Raw genomic sequence first — 17,194 nt, 5'->3', positions numbered from 1 at the left:
TAATAATAATAATAATTTATTATTATCACAGCTATCTGCCAATAGCTATTATCACAGCTATCTGCCACAGCTATCTGCCAATAGCTCATCACAGCTATCTGCCCATCACCCATTCCCACCACCCTTCTGAGTAATACCCCTCCCCACCTTCTCACTATATAGAAGGGTCTGGTAACTTCTGTTTCAGTGTATCTGAAGAAGTGTGCATGCACACGAAAGCTCATACCAAGAACTAACTTAGTTGGTCTTTAAGGTGCTACTGGAAGGAATTTTTTTTGTTTTGACTATGGCAGACCAACACGGCTACCTATCTGTAATAATAATTTATTTATACCCCGCCCATCTGGCTGGGTTTCCCCAGCCACTCTGTTGGGCGGCTTCCAACAGAATATTAAAATCCAATAATCTATTAAACATTAAAAGCTTCCCTAAGCAGGGCTGCCTTCAGATGTCTTCTAAAAGTCTGGTAGTTATTTTTCTCTTTGACATCTGGTGGGAGGGTGTTCCACAGGGCGGGTGCCACTACCGAGAAGGCCCTCTGCCTGGTTCCCTGTAACTTGGTTTCTCGCAGCGAGGCAACCGCCAGAAGGCCCTTGGCACTGGACCTCAGGGTCTGGGCAGAATGATGAAGGTGGAGACGCTCCTTCAGGTATACTGGACTGAGGCCATTTAGGGCTTTGAAGGTCAGCACCAACACTTTGAATTGTGCTCGGAAACATACTGGGAGCCAATGAAGGTCTTTCTGACTGGTGTTATGTGGTTTCGGCGGCTGCTCCCAGTCCCCAGTCTAGCTGCCACATTCTGGATTAGTTGTAGTTTCCGGGTCACCTTCAAAGGTAGCCCCACATAGAGTGCATTGCAGTAGTCCAAGCGGGAGATAACTAGAACATGCACCACTATGGCAAGACAGTCTGCGGCCAGGTATGGTCTCATCCTGCCTACCAGATGGAGCTGGGAGACAGCTGCCCTGGACACAGAATTGACCTGTGCCTCCATGGACAGCTGTGAGTCCAGAATGACTCCCTGGCTGCGCAGCTGCTCCTTCAGGGGACTCACCCCATTGCGGGGATTCGAACCGCCGACCTTCTGATCGGCAAGTCCTAGGCTCTGTGGTTTAACCCACAGCGCCACCCACGTCCCTAGTAACTTGTAGAGTCTGCCGTAAATAATAAACACCTCTAAGTAACCAAGTTACTAGTAGCAGCATCTTGTTCCTGCTTTGTCCATCCTGACTGAAACTGATTGCTTTCTGGAGCTCTGTGTATGCTCTGCTAAGGTCTGGCTAACGTCCTGCAACAGGTCAAAGTTACGAAACACCAATAGCCTGTTCATGGGGCTCAGCCTTTTTCCTCCTGTGGGTGGTTGCTTTAGATGGAGGGGGTGGCACAAATTATTATTATTATTAGAATTAGAATTTATATACCGCCTGGCTCACACAACAGAATGAAAATATGTAACCACAAAATATATAATAAAAATAACAGCCCAGTAACTCACACCCCCAAATCCACATTTTAAAAGTAGGCGTGGTATTTGAGTGGGCCGCAAGTGTTGTGGGTGGTTGGAAGGAGCATGTCTGGTTCCGGCTCCCGCTTCCCGGCCATTGACTCTCTCTCCTTCCCACCTCCAGGGAGAAATACCCCCTGGTGAAGAAAGCGCGCGAAGAACGGGACGACTCTAAGGACTCGGAGTATTGGGACGCTCTGGCCCACGCCATCCCAGACGGGAATCTGAAGCTGTGGGATGCCCTGGTCTCTGGCTTGCACAAATACCAGTAAGGCAGGGCTGGGGGTGGGTAGGTCCTATTAAGTCCCTGCACGTCTCCCCAGGGAAGGGGGTCGTTGAGGTGGGGGCCATTGGAGAGAAGGAGAAGGTGGAGCACATTTGAGCGAGGTGCCCTGCCCTGCCCTGTGGAGGTCCTTTCCCTGCTGCCAGGAGTGCTCCTCGCCTCGGGTGACCCCTGGTGGTGAGAACGGGCCTCTTCCTTGCCTGGATTTCGTGGTAACAGTTTCCCCTCTCCCTCCCCCACCTGCGCAGCCATATCCTGGACCAGAGGGCAAAGCTGATCTCTGAGACGGACGGGTTGCGCCAGCAGAACGCAGAGCTCAGGATGCTGCTACGGCAGTATCTCCAGTCCCCGGTGAGCAACGGGCTGCGGGACCGAGGGGAGGAGGGCATTTTGGGGGCGAAGGGTCTGCTCTGGCAGGAGAGGCGCTGCTGCTGCTGTGGGTGGAACTCAGTTCCACAAGGTTCCTTCTCCACCTGGGGTGTGTGTCTGAAGATGTGTGCATGCACACGAAAGCTCATACCAAGAACAAACTTAGTTGGTCTCTAAGGTGCTACTGGAATAAATTTTTTTATTTTATTTTGACTACGGCAGACCAACACGGCTACCTACCTGTAAATCGAATAAAAAAGAGAGAATCATAGAATTGTTGAGATGGAAAGGACCCCAAGGGTCATCTATTCCATCACCCTGCAATGCAGGAATTTTAACTTTTAAGCATCACCCACTCTGAGAAGGGTTGAGCTGGGCAGGAGTGGGTGCTATGGATGGTCTTCGCTTCCCTTTCCGCAGGTGAATGCCGAGCTGCTGATCCCTCCGACCCACTTGCTGCACCTGCAGATGAACACCTGACGTCCTGGCGCTTTTGCTGCCCCAGCATCTTCTTCAGAGGCATCCCAGCAAGCCTTGCTTAACTCCTCAAAAGAGTGTCAGCTGGGGAAAGCAGGCTTGGCCTGTTGTTCCCTCAGCTGCCCTTGAGCTCTGGTTTGGGTTACACCTTGGTGAGTAGTCCCTGGCGAAGTACAAGCCACCCGGCTGTTCCCCAGCAACTGGGGCATCCCTGAGAAGGCTTGCAAACACTTTTGACATGTGTTGGGATCAGGACCTTTGAGTGTCCTGAAAAATCCCCACCTGATGTGTTTCAGAACCAGCAAAACTCACCACTGTTCCTCCCAAAAAGTTAATTCTTGGGTTTGTTACCCCTTGGGAGAAGATGTTACTCAGAACGCAGAGGTTTCTAAGTGTTATTAGGGAGAGGAGGCAAATAAATGGTTAATTGTTGTGGCTGTTCTGTTTCTCTCGTCTTATATTTGCTGCTGTTGCTTGAGGAGAGCGGGGTGGGATCCGTTTCTGTTTTTAAACTGTTCAGTGTGCTTAAAGGTGGACCTCCAGTTCCTCTTGAGACAAGAGGAGGTTGGAACCAAGAGCCAAAATAATTTGATGAATGGGGCCTGTAGGACCCTGGGAGATCACAGACAAAATAAGCGGGGTCAGAGGTCAGAGAGGGCACCTGTGAGGCCAAGTACAGTGGTACCTTGGGTTACAGACGCTTCAGGTTACAGACTCCGCTAACCCAGAAATAGTACCTCGGGTTAGGAACTTTGCTTCAGGATGAGAACAGAAATCATGCTCCGGCGGTGTGGCAGCAGTGGGAGGCCCCATTAGTTAAAGTGGTGCTTCAGGTTAAGAACAGTTTCAGGTTAAGAATGGACCTGCGGAATGAATTAAGTTATTAACCCGTGGTACCACTGTAATTGGAGGTTCCTTGTTTTGCCCGGAGGGTTACTTGTGGCAAGTGCCACCCAAACCAGGTGCCCTCGAGGGTATAAATGGGACCAGATTATGGAGATGGTGGCAAACTGCAAGAGAGGCCCAGCAATGAAGACAGGGGGGTGTGGGCAGGACAGATGTGGGTGCACAGAGGCCAAGTGGTAGGCGAACGTTGAGGCACTAAAAATCCTGGATGCATGAGCAGATCTTCAAGAGTCTTAACCTGACAATTCTCTTAAAGGTTCCCTGTTCCTAGGATGCTCAGTGTGGTGAAATCACCAGCTGCTGCCAGGTGGTTAGCGGGTAGGCTGAGGTCTCAGGACCCAGGGAACTAGGCATCATGAAGGGAAAGGGGAACCCTGATCTAGACCTCCTGTTTCTCCTGTAGCTCCATTCCATAGTACTTTTGGGGTTCTCTGAAACACCAGGCACTCACTGGCTAGGTTTATATAAGCCACTAGTTTGTAGGTATTTTCTGTCGGAGGCTCCGTTCGACTGAGCTGTCTTTAATGCAGACTGAGGCTGTTTACCAGCAGCTCTCATCAATCTTCTTGACACGCACAGAAGATAAGCTGCATTCCGGTCTGGCGCCCATAACCAAAAATGTGGGAGGTTCCGTTTGACCGAGCTGAAATAGCTCTCCTCCTCTGCGTTCTTCGGAATCCATCAGGCTCCCCTCCTCCGATGGTGATTAAGGACCTAAGCCTTTGATGAGGCTTCAGGCTCGTTCCCCCATTACGCAGAGTATCCAAGCAGCAAAAGGAGAGAAAAATATGTGCTACATCGCTACGTTTATTTCTAACTACCCAGGACAGAAAAGAATATGCATCTGCTCTCTGTGAGAGTCAGTGAACAACTGGACAAAGAAACAGGAAACCAGTAACATCAACATCTGTCTCGCATGAGAATTCCAACAGTCTGGAATGTAAACAGAGTCTTGTGATTCCAAAAACTGCACAGTGGCATAACAGAAACCCAACATTTTCCTTCCTTCCTTCGTCACTCCACAAAAAGCAATCCAGACTCTGTTCCTTTCTGGTGATCTGTTTTTATTAAAGAACTTACAGATTTATCTCCTGATCCGTACAGCAAATCCCAAAGACCCCGTATTAACAGTGCACAGAGAACACCCACCCGCAAAAGAACCCTCCCCGCAACAGTAGAGAAACAGAATCAATCCTTTACACACACCTCAGGAAATCAGGACGAGAAAGACAGTGTGAAACACACAAGCCACCAGGTGTGCCAGAGCTGCAGGAGGGAGAGAGGGGCAGAAGGGCAGCATTTCCCTGTGCTGGTTTCTCTAGGGCTGCCTTCGCTGACCCAACGCCCTCCGGATGCTCTGAACTACAACTCCCATCAGCCCTGCTCAGCACTAGGCTGGCAAAGGCCACTCTAGAGACAAGTTGTGCTAGAGCTGGCCCACCTGCCACCTCCATCTGACCCCCTTCCCAACACATTGGGGTCCCTTGTGTCTCTCCCTCTCACTCCACGCCACTGCACGAGCCCCATGGCTGCTACGGTTCCCTTGTGACAGCCTGGTGCGCTAGCCTTGCCCACACGTTAGCCGTTATCTGTACCTAGTGGGTGCTAAGGGTTGATGGCTCGCCCAAAAATTGCCCACGGCTGCCCGGCGGCTGCTTTTTGGTGATGCGGGATTTGGAGTCAGTGATGTGCTTTGAGGATCTTCAGACCACCCTCCCAGCTTGCCTCTCGAGTGTGGAGAGAGAGAGGAGCAGGAAGGGCAGCCTAAGAGTCACGTGGAAGAGGGACCGATAGGATCCTGCAAGAGAGGCGATGCCTCAATATAGCGGAGTGTTGCGTCAAGCCGGTGGGCCCAACACTTTGCGTGACTGCTGTGCTTTTTAAGTCTGCGCTCCCTGCAGACTTTGAAGAAGATGGATTAGAGACCGGGCCAGGATAGGTGTCTGGTAAGCCCTTCAAAAACCTATGGGTCTCATGGAGGTGCCCAAACATGCTGGGCGACAGTGATGCTGTACTGGCCACGTGTCACCCGGTCCACCCACCCCTTTGGTCTTTCTAGCTTTGCCTGTCTCAATCAGTGGATTTGCTTTAAGAAGCAAGCTGCATCCTTAAACCTCATCGCCCTACTTGAAGGGTTTCAACAACAATCCCTTGTTTCAAAGGGACGTGCCTTCTCCGTATACCATCTCAACCCTGAAGAATGTGCTGCATATCCCTTATGTCAGAATAAAAACTGCTTACTGGAACCCTCCACCGACCAATATTTCAGTTACTAGGGATTGGGGTGTCTTGATCTGGGAAGAGGTTGTCCCTTACCTTCCCGTTGAGTCACCAGCCACGAAAGGCTGCTTTGGACTCGGTCATCAGAAACGTTTGTCGAGCCTGTTTCCTTCTCCCTGCCCCAACCAGGGTTCAAGTGGCTAGGGATCTTGGCTGAAGATCATAGCCAGCCCATCAAAGGGCTGAGGGACTAGAAAATCTGGAGACTGGAGTCTCTCTCCCATCTCCACATGTTATTGCTCTGTGCTCACACACGTGTCTGTGTGTGTCCAAGCACCATCCCTGTCAAGCTTACGGGATATTCTTGAAGAGCCCAGGACCGAGCGAGAGCTGTCTGCGCTTATCATCCAATGAATAATGGTCATATTTATCTAGTATTTTTCGAGCTTATCTTGGTGAAATCTGCATGAGAGCCCAGTACGAGGGGTCAGTATTGTCATCCTCAAACTGCAGAGGGGGCCGGCAAAGCGGACTGCCTAAATTGGGAACTCACAGCTTGGGGATTGGTGGATTTGCAGCGCAGTCTTTTATATGTTGCAATCCTCAGCCCACTGATCGGCGAGCAAACCCCAGAGAGCTCAGTGGAACTTGCTTCTGAGCAGATACACATGTACCATTGCACTGTCGGCTGCTACACTTGCTCCCACCTGGGGGAGATACCCCCATATTCTCTCAGCACCTGCAGCTGATGGACTAATCTCCTGATTTGTGCTCACCCTCGGAAAATGTGGGTAGGCATTGCTCCAGCACAGCGAATGCCTTAATGCTCCCTACCGGGCTGGGAACCAGCAGGAAGCTGTGCCCATCTGTTGTGGGCCAGGGGTTAGCCTCAATAAAGAAAAGGACAGCATCGGGCGCCAACCAGGGGCGCCAAAATCTCAGTGGATCACGTCACACCTAGCGCAAGGAGAAGGCTCTGGCATTCCCAGAGCCTCGTGCGGAGTTTTGCTGCAGAGGTAAAAACAACAGAAAAGGAGGGAGAGACAGGCGAACATGTCAAATCCACACAGAGCAGAGACTGGGTAGTTCCACCACCTCATGGGTTCATTTGTGGAGGATGCTCCATTTGAGGCAAGACGGGTGCGAGAGAGGAATCCTTAGACTGCGAGGCTCTCCACCTCCAAAGCCTTAGGCTGGAGAGGCCGAGAAGAATTGCTGAGGATATAGCGCTCATGTCTGGGGGTTTTAAAGAAGACTCCTTTCTCCCCCTTCCCCAACACCGCGGAGCAAATTCCGAGCTCCTGCTGCCCCCATCCCACCCACATATTTCCCAAGAGGAAACACAAGGAAGTCACAAAAAAGAAACACAAACAAGAGCCGGCGATGACCAAGAACGGCAGGCTCAGAAAGTGGGGGGCCCAGGGTGTAGGCGGCTTCCTCCTCATGCTCCGAGGAGCTTTTTGACCATGTAGCCGGGCATGGAGTAGAGGAAAAGGGCCACCATGATGATCAGCAGCAGGGCCAAGACGATCTTGATGATGAGCCACTTGTAGCGGGTGCAGATGAGATACCGTATGGACTTGAGCGGGTTCAGGAACCAGATGAAGGATGTATCCGGACGACTGTGAGGAGAGAGAGGGTGGGGGGCAGAAAATGTCCAGGGCTGGAGTCAGACGCACGTCAGCACAAAACACGCAGGGCTTCATTGACAGTGAAGCTCATTCTTTGTTCAAGGAAACGGCAGGCAACTCAGCAACGCTCCCCTAAGGAGCAGCTTCCAGGACTGAAGGTCCTTGCCTTCCACCCTCTCTAAGTCTCCACCTCTGCCAGATGTTCCCAAACTGCATCTGCGCACCTCTGGCCTCATTATTCTGCTCATTCAGGGAGGAGGGGAGTTTGTCGCAGCCAGAGAGAGAGAGACTCCCTAGATTCTCCAGCAGTCTCTTGGGCCCCACCCCCTCCTCTGCTTCAGCCTCAGAGTCTGAACTGCTCCTGTCGCTGACTCTCCCTGCTCACTAAACCCTGTTGCCACATCAGCATCCAGTCCCTCCTCCCAATCTCCCCCCTCTGAGCTGGCTCTGAGCCTTCCTCTGGGGATTCCCTTTGGGGATTTCCCAGCTGGCACCTCCCACCGCTCCTCTGCCCAGCCAGTCCCTGACACACGCTTAGCAAGGGCGACAGTTTCCTCGGGGCAGTGGGGAGATGGCTTCCTCAGGTCAAACCTCAGACCCTGCCACCGCACAAGACTTGGCCACCTTCCTACTTGCATTGCTGGCCCGATGACACCAGCAACTTAAGCAGGGGCTGGACGGCAGCAACATTTCAGGAAGCAAATGCAAGGACCCGCCAGGCCCTTGACAACTCTCATCTCACTGGTGGGTCACCATACACAGCTGTCAACAATTGGGGCCCCAGCTGTTTGCATCTGCCTCGGGAACACCAGCAAACCCTCCCTCCCTTGCAAGGCCTGGCAACCCAGGCGAGGTCGTCAGGGATTCTGGGATGCAGTTCTTGGGAAGGAGCGTGCGGGTCAAGTGGTTTGGGTGGGCAGAGATGGCTGCCCTCTGGCACACCAGCTGCTCTCTGGCTGATCATCCCTGCTCATTATTTCCTAGGATACTTTGCTGAAACCGCAGCTCAGCCACAGGGCCAACGTTCAAGCACAGTCATGTTGGACAAGGTAGGGCGTCTCCGAGTACATCAGCCCCTCAGACACCTGGGGTTAAGGAGCAAGGAGTCTAACCTGGGAAACCAGGTGTCTTCTCTCCTGTCCCTCCTCCTCTCCCACCTTCTAAAGGTTTTTTGAGGGGGACTCTCTTACTTCTGGGACACGCGTGGTGCTGTGGGTTAAACCACAGAGACTAGGACTTTCCCGATCAGAAGGTCGGTGGTTCAAATCCCCACAACAGGGTGAGCTCCCGTTGCTCAGTCCCAGCTCCTGCCAACCTAGCAGTTCGAAAGCACGTCAACGTGCAAGTAGATAAATAGGTACCACTCCAGCAGGAAGGTGAACAGTGTTTCCGTGCGCTCCTCTGGTTCGCCAGAAGCGGCTTAGTCATGCTGGCCACATGACCCGGAAGCTGTACGCCGGCTCCCTCGGCCAGTAAAGCGAGATGAGCGCCACAACCCCAGAGTCGGCTACGACTGGACCTAATGGTCAGGGGTCCCTTTACCTTTACCTCCTGCGTCTCTTATCCGTCCCTCCCCACCCTGCCCATGTTTCCCGAAGCGGCCCCCGGGGTGGGCGTTGGGTGGAAAAAAGGAAGGTACCCTGAGGAAAGAGGGGCAGACCCTTTCAGGCCCCGAGCAGCTTCTTGACCATGTAGCCGGGCATGGAGTACAAGAAGAGTCCGACCATAAGGAGCAAGAGAACGAGGAGGAGGATTTTCAGCAGAAGCCAGCGGTACGTGTGCCAGATAAAGTAGCGGATGGACTTGAGAGGGTTCAGGAACCAAATAAAGCTGGTATCTGGGCGGCTGGGGCAGGAGGGCGAGGTGGGGCGAGGAGGAGGAGAGAGACCGAGGACACAGGGGAGAGAGAGACAGGGAGAGATGAACGGAGTCAATGAAGGAGGGAAAGAACAGGAAAGGCACATCAACGGGGTAGTGTGTCCCACCCAAGACGGCCGGCGGCCACTGCTGTTCCCTGGGCGGCTGTGCAGCCCTCGGACCTCCCCTGTTATGCCTCCATCCATGTGGGTGTCTGCTTGGGGACCTCCGCTCCCACCACCCCTCTTCCTCCCCTCTCGCCACTCACTTGGGTTTCTCCAATGGGTCGGGCTCGTTACGAGCCAGCCCGGCCGGACTTTTCTCGGCTTCCTCGGCCGTCAGAAGGTGAAGCTCGGCCTCCACTTTTCCCTGTTGGGGGGGAAGGAGGTTAGAGGTGAGTTTCGAACCCACGGACATCCAGTGAAGCTGAATGCTGGAAGACTCAGGACGGATAAAAGAAAGGACTTCATCACATAACACAATAGCTGAACCATGGAACTCCTTCCTGCAGGAGGCAGTGATGGCCACCATCTTGGATGGCTTTAGAAGATTAGACAGATTCATAGAGGAGAGGGCTATCAATGGCTAATAGCCAGGATGACTATGATCTATGATTAAAGTCCAAAACAGCCTCGGTCCTGTATACCTGAAGGAGCGTCTCCACCCCCATCGTTCTGCCCAGACACTGAGGTCCAGCGCCGTGGGCCTTCTGGCGGTTCCCTCATTGTGAGAAGTGAGGTTACAGGGAACCAGGCAGAGGGCCTTCTTGGTGGTGGCACCTGCCTTGTGGTACACCCTCCGATCAGATGTCAAGGAAATAAGCAGCTATCTTATCTTTAAAAGACATCTGAAGGCAGCCCTGTTTAGGGAAGTTTTTAATATTTAATGCTCTATTGTTTTTAACACTTGATTGGGAGCCGCCCAGAGCGGCTGGGGAAATTCAGCCAGATGGGCGGGGTATAAATTATTATTATCGCCATCATCATCATCATCTGCCTCCATAGTTGGAAGTATCAGTGTTTCTGAATCCCAGCTGCTGGAAACTGCAGGAGGGGAGAGTTGCTCTTGTGACAGGGGTCCTTGTGGATTTCCCTTGGGGGGGCATCTAGTTGGCCACTGTGAGAAGAGGAAGCTAGACTATGTGAGCCATTGGCCTGATCTTACAGCCTCTTCTTACGTTCTGATCACTGCAGGATTTGCCATAGAGGCAGAAGGTGCCATGGAAGCCTGTGCTTTTAATGGGCATCAATCAAGGCAGGCAGGCAGATGTGAACAAGGTGCTTCAGCTCATGAAGGTCCTGTGTGAGTGCCTGGAGGCAGTTGGAGGATGGTGGCTAACAGATTGAGGTTGAATCCTGACAAGACAGGAGTACTGTTTTGGGGGCACAGGAGGTTGGCAGGTGTGGGGGACTCCCTGATCCTGAATGGGGTAACTATGACCCTGAAGGACCAGCTGCGCAGCCTGGGAGTCATTTTGGACTCACAGCTGTCCATGGAGGTCAATTCTGTGTCCAGGGCAGCTGTCTCCCAGCTCCATCTGGTACGCAGGCTGAGACCCTACCTGCCCACAGACTGTCTCACCAGAGTAGTGCATGCTCTGGTTATCTCCCTCTTAGACAACTGCCATGCGCTCTACAGGGGGCTACCTTTGAAGGTGACCCGGAAACTACAACTAATCCAGAATGTGGCAGCTAGACTGGTGACTGGGAGCGGCCACCAAGACCATATAACACCGGTCCTGAGAGATCTGCATTGGCTCCCAGTATGTTTCCGAGCACAATTCAAAGTGTTGGTGCTGACCTTTAAAGCCCTAAACGGCCTCGGTCCAGTATACTTGAAGGAGTGTCTGTACCCCCATTGTTCAGCCCGGACACTGAGGTCCAACGCCAAGGGCCTTCTGGTGGTTCCCTCACTGTGAGAAGCCAAGTTACAGGGAACCAGGCAGAGGGCCTTCTCGGTGGTGGCACCCGCCCTGTGGAACGCCCTCCCATCAGATGTCAAAGAGAACAACTACCAGACATTTAGAAGACATCTGAAGGCAGCCCTGTTCAGGGAAGCTTTTAATGTTTAATAGACTACTGTATTTTAATACTGTGTTGGAAGCCGCCCAGAGTGGCTGGGGAAACCCAGCCAGACGGGCGGGGTATAAATTATTATTAGTATTATATGTACAGGAACCAAAGAGGATGGCATGATGTTGGGGAAAGTCCTGGCAGCCCTCGCTCCACCTCTGCACATCACACCCAGAGTCAGAAGAAACCAATGGTCAGTGCAGAACCATAGACCACCAACCCATGTCTGATGAAGCCCTCTCCATCACTGGAGATTTTAAAACAGTGGTTGGATGGCCATGCTAGCGATAACTTAGCAACGTTGGTTGGGTTGGGTTGGACGAGAGGACCCTTGAGGTCCCCTTCGAACTACAATACTATGATTCTAAGCCATCCATCTCCTCTGTCCACCCCATATCCGGGTTTCTCGCTGACTCTTGACCTGCTGCTCCACCCCCTTTTCTTGGGCTCCTTCAGGTCTGGGGGGGGGTGCCTTTCCCACCCGACCCGACCCGGCCTCCCCTCTAAGCCAAGATGGCAGCCCTCTCCCCGCAGCCCCATTACCGTCATCTCCATTTCGTCGTTCTCGTCTCGTGCCAAGAAGGGCCACCAGCCCTTCACCCTCTTCTGTTTGAAGATAGAGACCATGGGCACCTCAATCTCCCCCGTCCCCAGCTCCATGCTGCACTGCTTGGCGGTCTTAGCGCCACGTGGGAAGCGGTTCAGGTCAAGCTCAATGCCTCCTGGGAAAGGAAGAATATTATTATTATTATTATTATTATTATTATTATTATTATTATTATTATTATTATTATTATTATTATTTTATACCATCAGGACTTGATCTAAATTGAAATTTAAACATTAACTGTTATCTTCACTTTGAACCCGTTCCCCATTCATCTATAAATCAACACTTTATATTGGTTCATCAGTAACATAAAAGGGAAATTCATACTCAGGCTAAGCAGAAACACAAGGGCTACCGGTTAATTATTCTATCCCGTTTCCCCCTTGTTTTTGTTTAGGTTTAAACCAGTTCACAAGCCAAGAACTTTTACATTGACCACTAATAATGAACCATATTTTGTAGATATCACTGCAAATTTATTATGCTATTTTCTTTTCTTTGTCTTTTTCTTATTAGAAAATTTTATTTACAAACAAACACATATACACAAAACAAAATTCATATTACCCTACCACATTAGACATTAAAACACCCTTATGATTTCTCTCCACCGTCCCTCACCCTCCTATATATTATAATATAATATTTCACATTGCAATTTTAATCTAAATTTATATTTCTTCACTCTTTTAACCTACTATTTTTTATTTGTTTATTTTTTAACCAGTTTTGCAAACATTAATCCAAACATCTCAACATGTTAGTTTTTGAGCAGTTGGACTTGGACATATCATCTTCAAACCATTTCCACTTTATTTTTATTTTCTGGTTTGATTGGTACCTTATTCCTGCAGTTAATATTGCCAATTCTATAAACTCAATTAGTTTATTTATCCGGTCATCCTTTGTGGGTATATGTTTCCTTTTCCAGTTCTGAGCAAGGAGTAGCCTCTCTGCGACTGTCGCGTATAAGAATAATATTTTCCTATCTTGTGGTATTTCTTTACCTATTATACTCGTTGAGCTATATTCTTGTGCACAAATGTAGTGATTAAAGGCAAGGTCTATTTTGTGTGTGTACCATTTATTGTTCCCATGATCAGCGTTGATAAAACCCAATAAAAAGCTATTAAGATAAATAAATAAAGCAATGCAGATAAAATTTAAGAAAATTGCTCCCTATCCCCCATGCTGTAAAGGTAAAAGGTAAAGGGACCCCTGACCATTAGGTCCAGTCGTGGCCGACTCTGGGGTTGCGGCGCTCATCTCGCTTTACTGGCCGAGGGAGCCGGCGTACAGCTTCCAGGTCATGTGGCCAGCAGGACTAAGCCGCTTCTGGTGAACCAGAGCAGCGCACAGAAATGCCATTTACCTTCCCACCGGAGTGGTGCTGTAATGGCTTTAGGGGTTGCTTGTGCGTAAGTTACCGCCTCTCTGGGCTAGGTTGCCTGGTTAAACCATTTCTCGCTGGACAGCCATCCACTCCGTGGCTGTTCAGTCGCTGGCAGAATCCGTCAGTGGGCGTTTCTTGAACCTCTTCCAGCAAAGAAGCTCTTTGACGCCAAGTCTACGCCTACTTTCCCTGCGCAGAAGTCTTCTGCGCAGGGTGGTGTGGGCAGCGGAGGACCTATGCTCTCCTCGCTGGTTTCCTGCGAAGAGTCCTGGAGCCTCCTCTCTGCTTCCCCCATCGGCCCCCCTTTATCCCTGGTGTAGCGCTGATTTTCTTCCCCAGCCGGAGACCTGCCTCTCTCCCTACTTGGCCTCTCTCCAGCATCGCTGTGGCGCCTCGCCTCCTCCGCTACTTGCGATGGCAGTTCCCTGACAGGTACCTTTTTATCTACTTGCACTTTGATGTGTTTTTGAACTGCTAGGTTGGCAGGAGCAGGGACCGAGCGACGGGAGCTCACCCTGTCGTGGGGATTCGAACCGCCGACCTTCTGATCAGCAAGTCCTAGGCTCTGTGGTTTAACCCACAGCGCCACCCGCATCCCTATCCCCCATGCTGACCCTGGGGCAAATACCCTCCCGGCCTCCGTCACTGACCGAGGAAGTCATCGGCGGAAAAGTGGTCGGCATCCCACACTTGTAGCGTGAGTCGGGCCGGAATCTTGTACTCGGTCTCGTCCCAGGAGAACATGGACTCTTTCTTCGAGATAACAATCTTCTCCTCAGCTGCAAGGTAGTCGAAAGGAAAGATGTAGCGCCAGTTGAAGTTCCCCTCGCCAGTCAGCGAGTGGTAGTGGACGTCCGTGTCTTGCTTGTCTTCTTGCTGACCCTTCAGCCACCTGCACGGGGGAAAGAGAGGGGACGGGTGGCGGTCAGCCGGGAGGGGATTTCGAAGGACGGGGATTTCAAACAACAGTTGTGCTCATGCGGGACCAGGAAAAGTCGGTGCTGGAGGGGCGGCGGCAGACTGGAGGGGGGCTTGCTAGCAAAGGGGCGTCATAAGGGGGTGCAGAGTGTTGCTACATTGGAGAGACTGTGCCGGTACCCCCATGGTCCGTTTGATGCCTTCCTGTGTTTTGGATATTCTGTTGGGCTGGGGCATTGCAGACCTTAGGTTAGCCTTCCATCTTAGGTCCCCAGGCGTTGTTGGACTACATCTCCCATCATCCCTAGCCAGCATGACCTGTGGTCAGGGATGATGGGAGTTATAGTCCAACAACATCTGGGGACCCACAGGTTGAGAACCGCTGGGGTACAGGGAACCAGGCAGAGGGCCTTCTTGGTGGTAGCGCCTGCCCTGTGGAATGCCCTGCCACCAGATCCCTAGCTAGCAGGACCTGTGGTCAGGGATGATGGGAGTTGTAGTCCTTCAGCTCGGACACTAAGGTCCAGCGCCGAGGGCCTTCCGGTGGTTCCCTCCCTGCAAGAAGTGAGGCTACAGCAGTGTTTCTAAACCTGTGGGTCCCCAGATGTTGTTGGACTACAACTCCCATCATTCCTAGCCAGCATGACCAGTGGTCAGGGATGATGGGAGTTGTAGTCCAACAACATCTGGGGACCCACAGGTTGAGAACTGCTGGGCTACAGGGAACCAGGCAAAGGGCCTTCCTGGTGGTAGAGCCTGCCCTGTGGAATGCCCTCCCTTCAGATGTCAAGGAAATAAACAACTATCTGACTTTTAGAAGACATCTGAAGGCAGCCCTGTTTAGGGAAGTTTTTAATGACTGATGTTTTAATGTGTTTTTCATCTTTTGTTGGAAGCCGCCCAGAGTGGCTGAGGAAACCCAGCCAAATGGGCGCCATATAAATAAGATTATTATCCCTGCCTGGGACCCCTACATGGAGGAGATGCTGTTTTAAGTACAGTAGGATCACGCCTTGTGCAGGGGGGTATGCTCTGGGGATGGTGCATATACACAAAAATGTGCATACCCAGTGGCGTAGCGTGAGGAGTGCGGGGGGGGGCGGCCGCACCAGGCGCAACATCTGGGGGTTAGGGGGCGCAAATCCACAGGTTAGGGGGCGCGAATTACTTGCCTTGTCCCGGGTGCTGACAACCCACGCTACGCCACTGTGTATACCCAAGTCACCCCCTTGAGTCTGCCCCTGCACAGGTATCCCATCTTCTGAACAAGGCAGAGGGCTTTTAATTTCTCTGCCTTTCTTATTATGCTCTGGGGTGCTCTCACAGGACAGTCTGTGAGTTTTTTATTTTCTTCCTTTATCGGCTCCCTGGAGTCTGAAACCAGTATCTGTTCGGTGGGATTTGAAGATCAGATGTGATTTCTGAAGCCCACATTCAGAATTCGATTTGCAGACATTCTTCCAATCCAATACAAAAGAAAAAGGACCCAACAATAAATTCTCAGAAGTTGAAAACCTTGGCTCCAAAGCGTTGGCTTTTGCACAACCGCCAAATGTGTGAAAGTTTTTGGGGGGATTGTTTCATTTCATTCTAACTTGCTGTTTGCCACCTTCAGCGTTTTAAAGGAAAAGGGCATGATAGAACCGTTTTAGGTCATAAATAAAAAAAAACCTGGGTCAGAATCCAGAAATTATTCTGTAACCCGAGGAGCGGACTTTCCCATGAATTCTGTTTTTGTGTAGCTGAATATGCACCGCTCCTCTGTACGCATCTCACATGAAAGGCAAATGTCCCCAAATTGGCAGTCACTAACCCAGGGGAGGGGCACTGGAATTAACTAAGGGGCATCAGGGGGGCGTGGAGGTCTAAATGCTTATCAGACTTTGAAAAGCTGGTCTCAACTTCATCCATTTTGAATTAATTAAATGGTTTCAATCAGCTTTTGAATAAATGGTCCACTGATGGTCCCTATTTTGATTATTGTATTCTCTGACTTAGTGGGTCATGCAAACTGCTATTCTGAATAATGCTTTCTTTAGGGGAAAGGGCACTGGGGATGAGTTTAGGGAACCAAGGGAGAGGGCCCCTCCAAAAGTTTGGGAACCACTGGCCTAAAATGTACCCCCCTCCGATGCATGCAAGAGGGAACAAAGCAAGCTGTCCCCACAGCTAAAAACATCACCATATCTGCAAAAAACAACAAAAAAAACCTTCCCAGCTGCGCCCTTGCAAAAAGGAGACAGCCAAGTACACACACACACAAGGCGTTGGCACGCCTGGAACAAGAGCATGCAAAAAGGCAGCAGGACAGCAGCATTCCTCATTCAGAGAAGGGAGAAGGAAACCCCTTGACACTCATTCCCTTACCTGCTCGGATGCTCGTATTTTCTCAGGCCCCTTATGGGTGACCACCCAGCCCTGCTCCCAGGCAAATGCATAGCTCAGGCTGGGTGGATCGGCAGGGCTGCATCAGATCTGGGGCAGGGTGAAGGTAGCCCCTCTGGGGCGCTAGCTCTTGGGGTGTGAAGCTGGCTTAACAACCTGCCCTCCTGTGGTCAGGTCTCTGCAAAGTGACCTGTCTCTTAGATCTACATTGGCTCCCGAGACGTTTCCGAGGACAATTCAACGTGTTGGTGCTGACCTTTAAAGCCCTAAACAGCCTCGGCCCAGTAGACCTGAAGGAGCGTCTCCACCCCCATCATTCTGCCCGGACACTAAGGTCCAGCTCCGAGGGCCTTCTGGCAGTTCACTCCCTGCGAGAAGTGAGGTTACAGGGAACCAAGCAGAGGGCCTTCTTGGTAGTGGCACCTGCCCTGTGGAACGCCCTCCCATCAGATGTCAAACACATGCACACCTTCTGAAGGCAGCCCTGTATTGGGAAATTTTTAATGTCTGATATTTTGCTGTGCTCTGTTATGTTGGAAGCTGCCTAGAGCGGCCGGGGCATCCCAG

The 17,194-nt window shown here is 51.3% G+C and overlaps 2 protein-coding genes across 16 annotated transcripts in view; one reads left to right on the top strand and one right to left on the bottom strand.

The window, feature by feature from the left end:
- The window catches only part of DRC1 (dynein regulatory complex subunit 1), a 32,466-nt gene extending 29,394 nt beyond the window's left edge, over positions 1-3,072 (top strand). The window contains exons 15-17 of the mRNA XM_081903953.1: positions 1,631-1,774; positions 2,038-2,140; positions 2,579-3,072. Coding sequence (XP_081760079.1) covers positions 1,631-1,774; positions 2,038-2,140; positions 2,579-2,638 — 307 coding nt within the window. The 3' untranslated portion in view covers positions 2,639-3,072. The remainder of the gene's footprint in view (positions 1-1,630; positions 1,775-2,037; positions 2,141-2,578) is intronic.
- A 2,734-nt stretch (positions 3,073-5,806) lies between these two features.
- The window catches only part of OTOF (otoferlin), a 204,435-nt gene continuing 193,047 nt past the window's right edge, over positions 5,807-17,194 (bottom strand). For 10 of the 15 annotated variants that reach the window (XM_081903593.1, XM_081903601.1, XM_081903607.1 and 7 more), the window contains 4 exons: positions 13,975-14,216; positions 11,865-12,043; positions 9,518-9,618; positions 5,807-7,383 (listed from right to left, as the gene is read on the bottom strand). In XM_081903593.1, coding sequence (XP_081759719.1) covers positions 7,203-7,383; positions 9,518-9,618; positions 11,865-12,043; positions 13,975-14,216 — 703 coding nt within the window. In that variant the 3' untranslated portion in view covers positions 5,807-7,202. Of the gene's footprint in view, positions 7,384-9,031; positions 9,238-9,517; positions 9,619-11,864; positions 12,044-13,974; positions 14,217-17,194 lie in introns of all 15 variants that reach the window. The other 5 variants (XM_081903604.1, XM_081903600.1, XM_081903598.1 and 2 more) reach the window with 2 other exon arrangements.

This window comes from Podarcis melisellensis (genome assembly GCF_964234715.1).
Source record: "Podarcis melisellensis genome assembly, chromosome: 3".
In the NCBI taxonomy this organism is placed as follows: domain Eukaryota; kingdom Metazoa; phylum Chordata; class Lepidosauria; order Squamata; family Lacertidae; genus Podarcis; species Podarcis melisellensis.
This window is presented reverse-complemented; position numbering and strand designations above follow the sequence as displayed.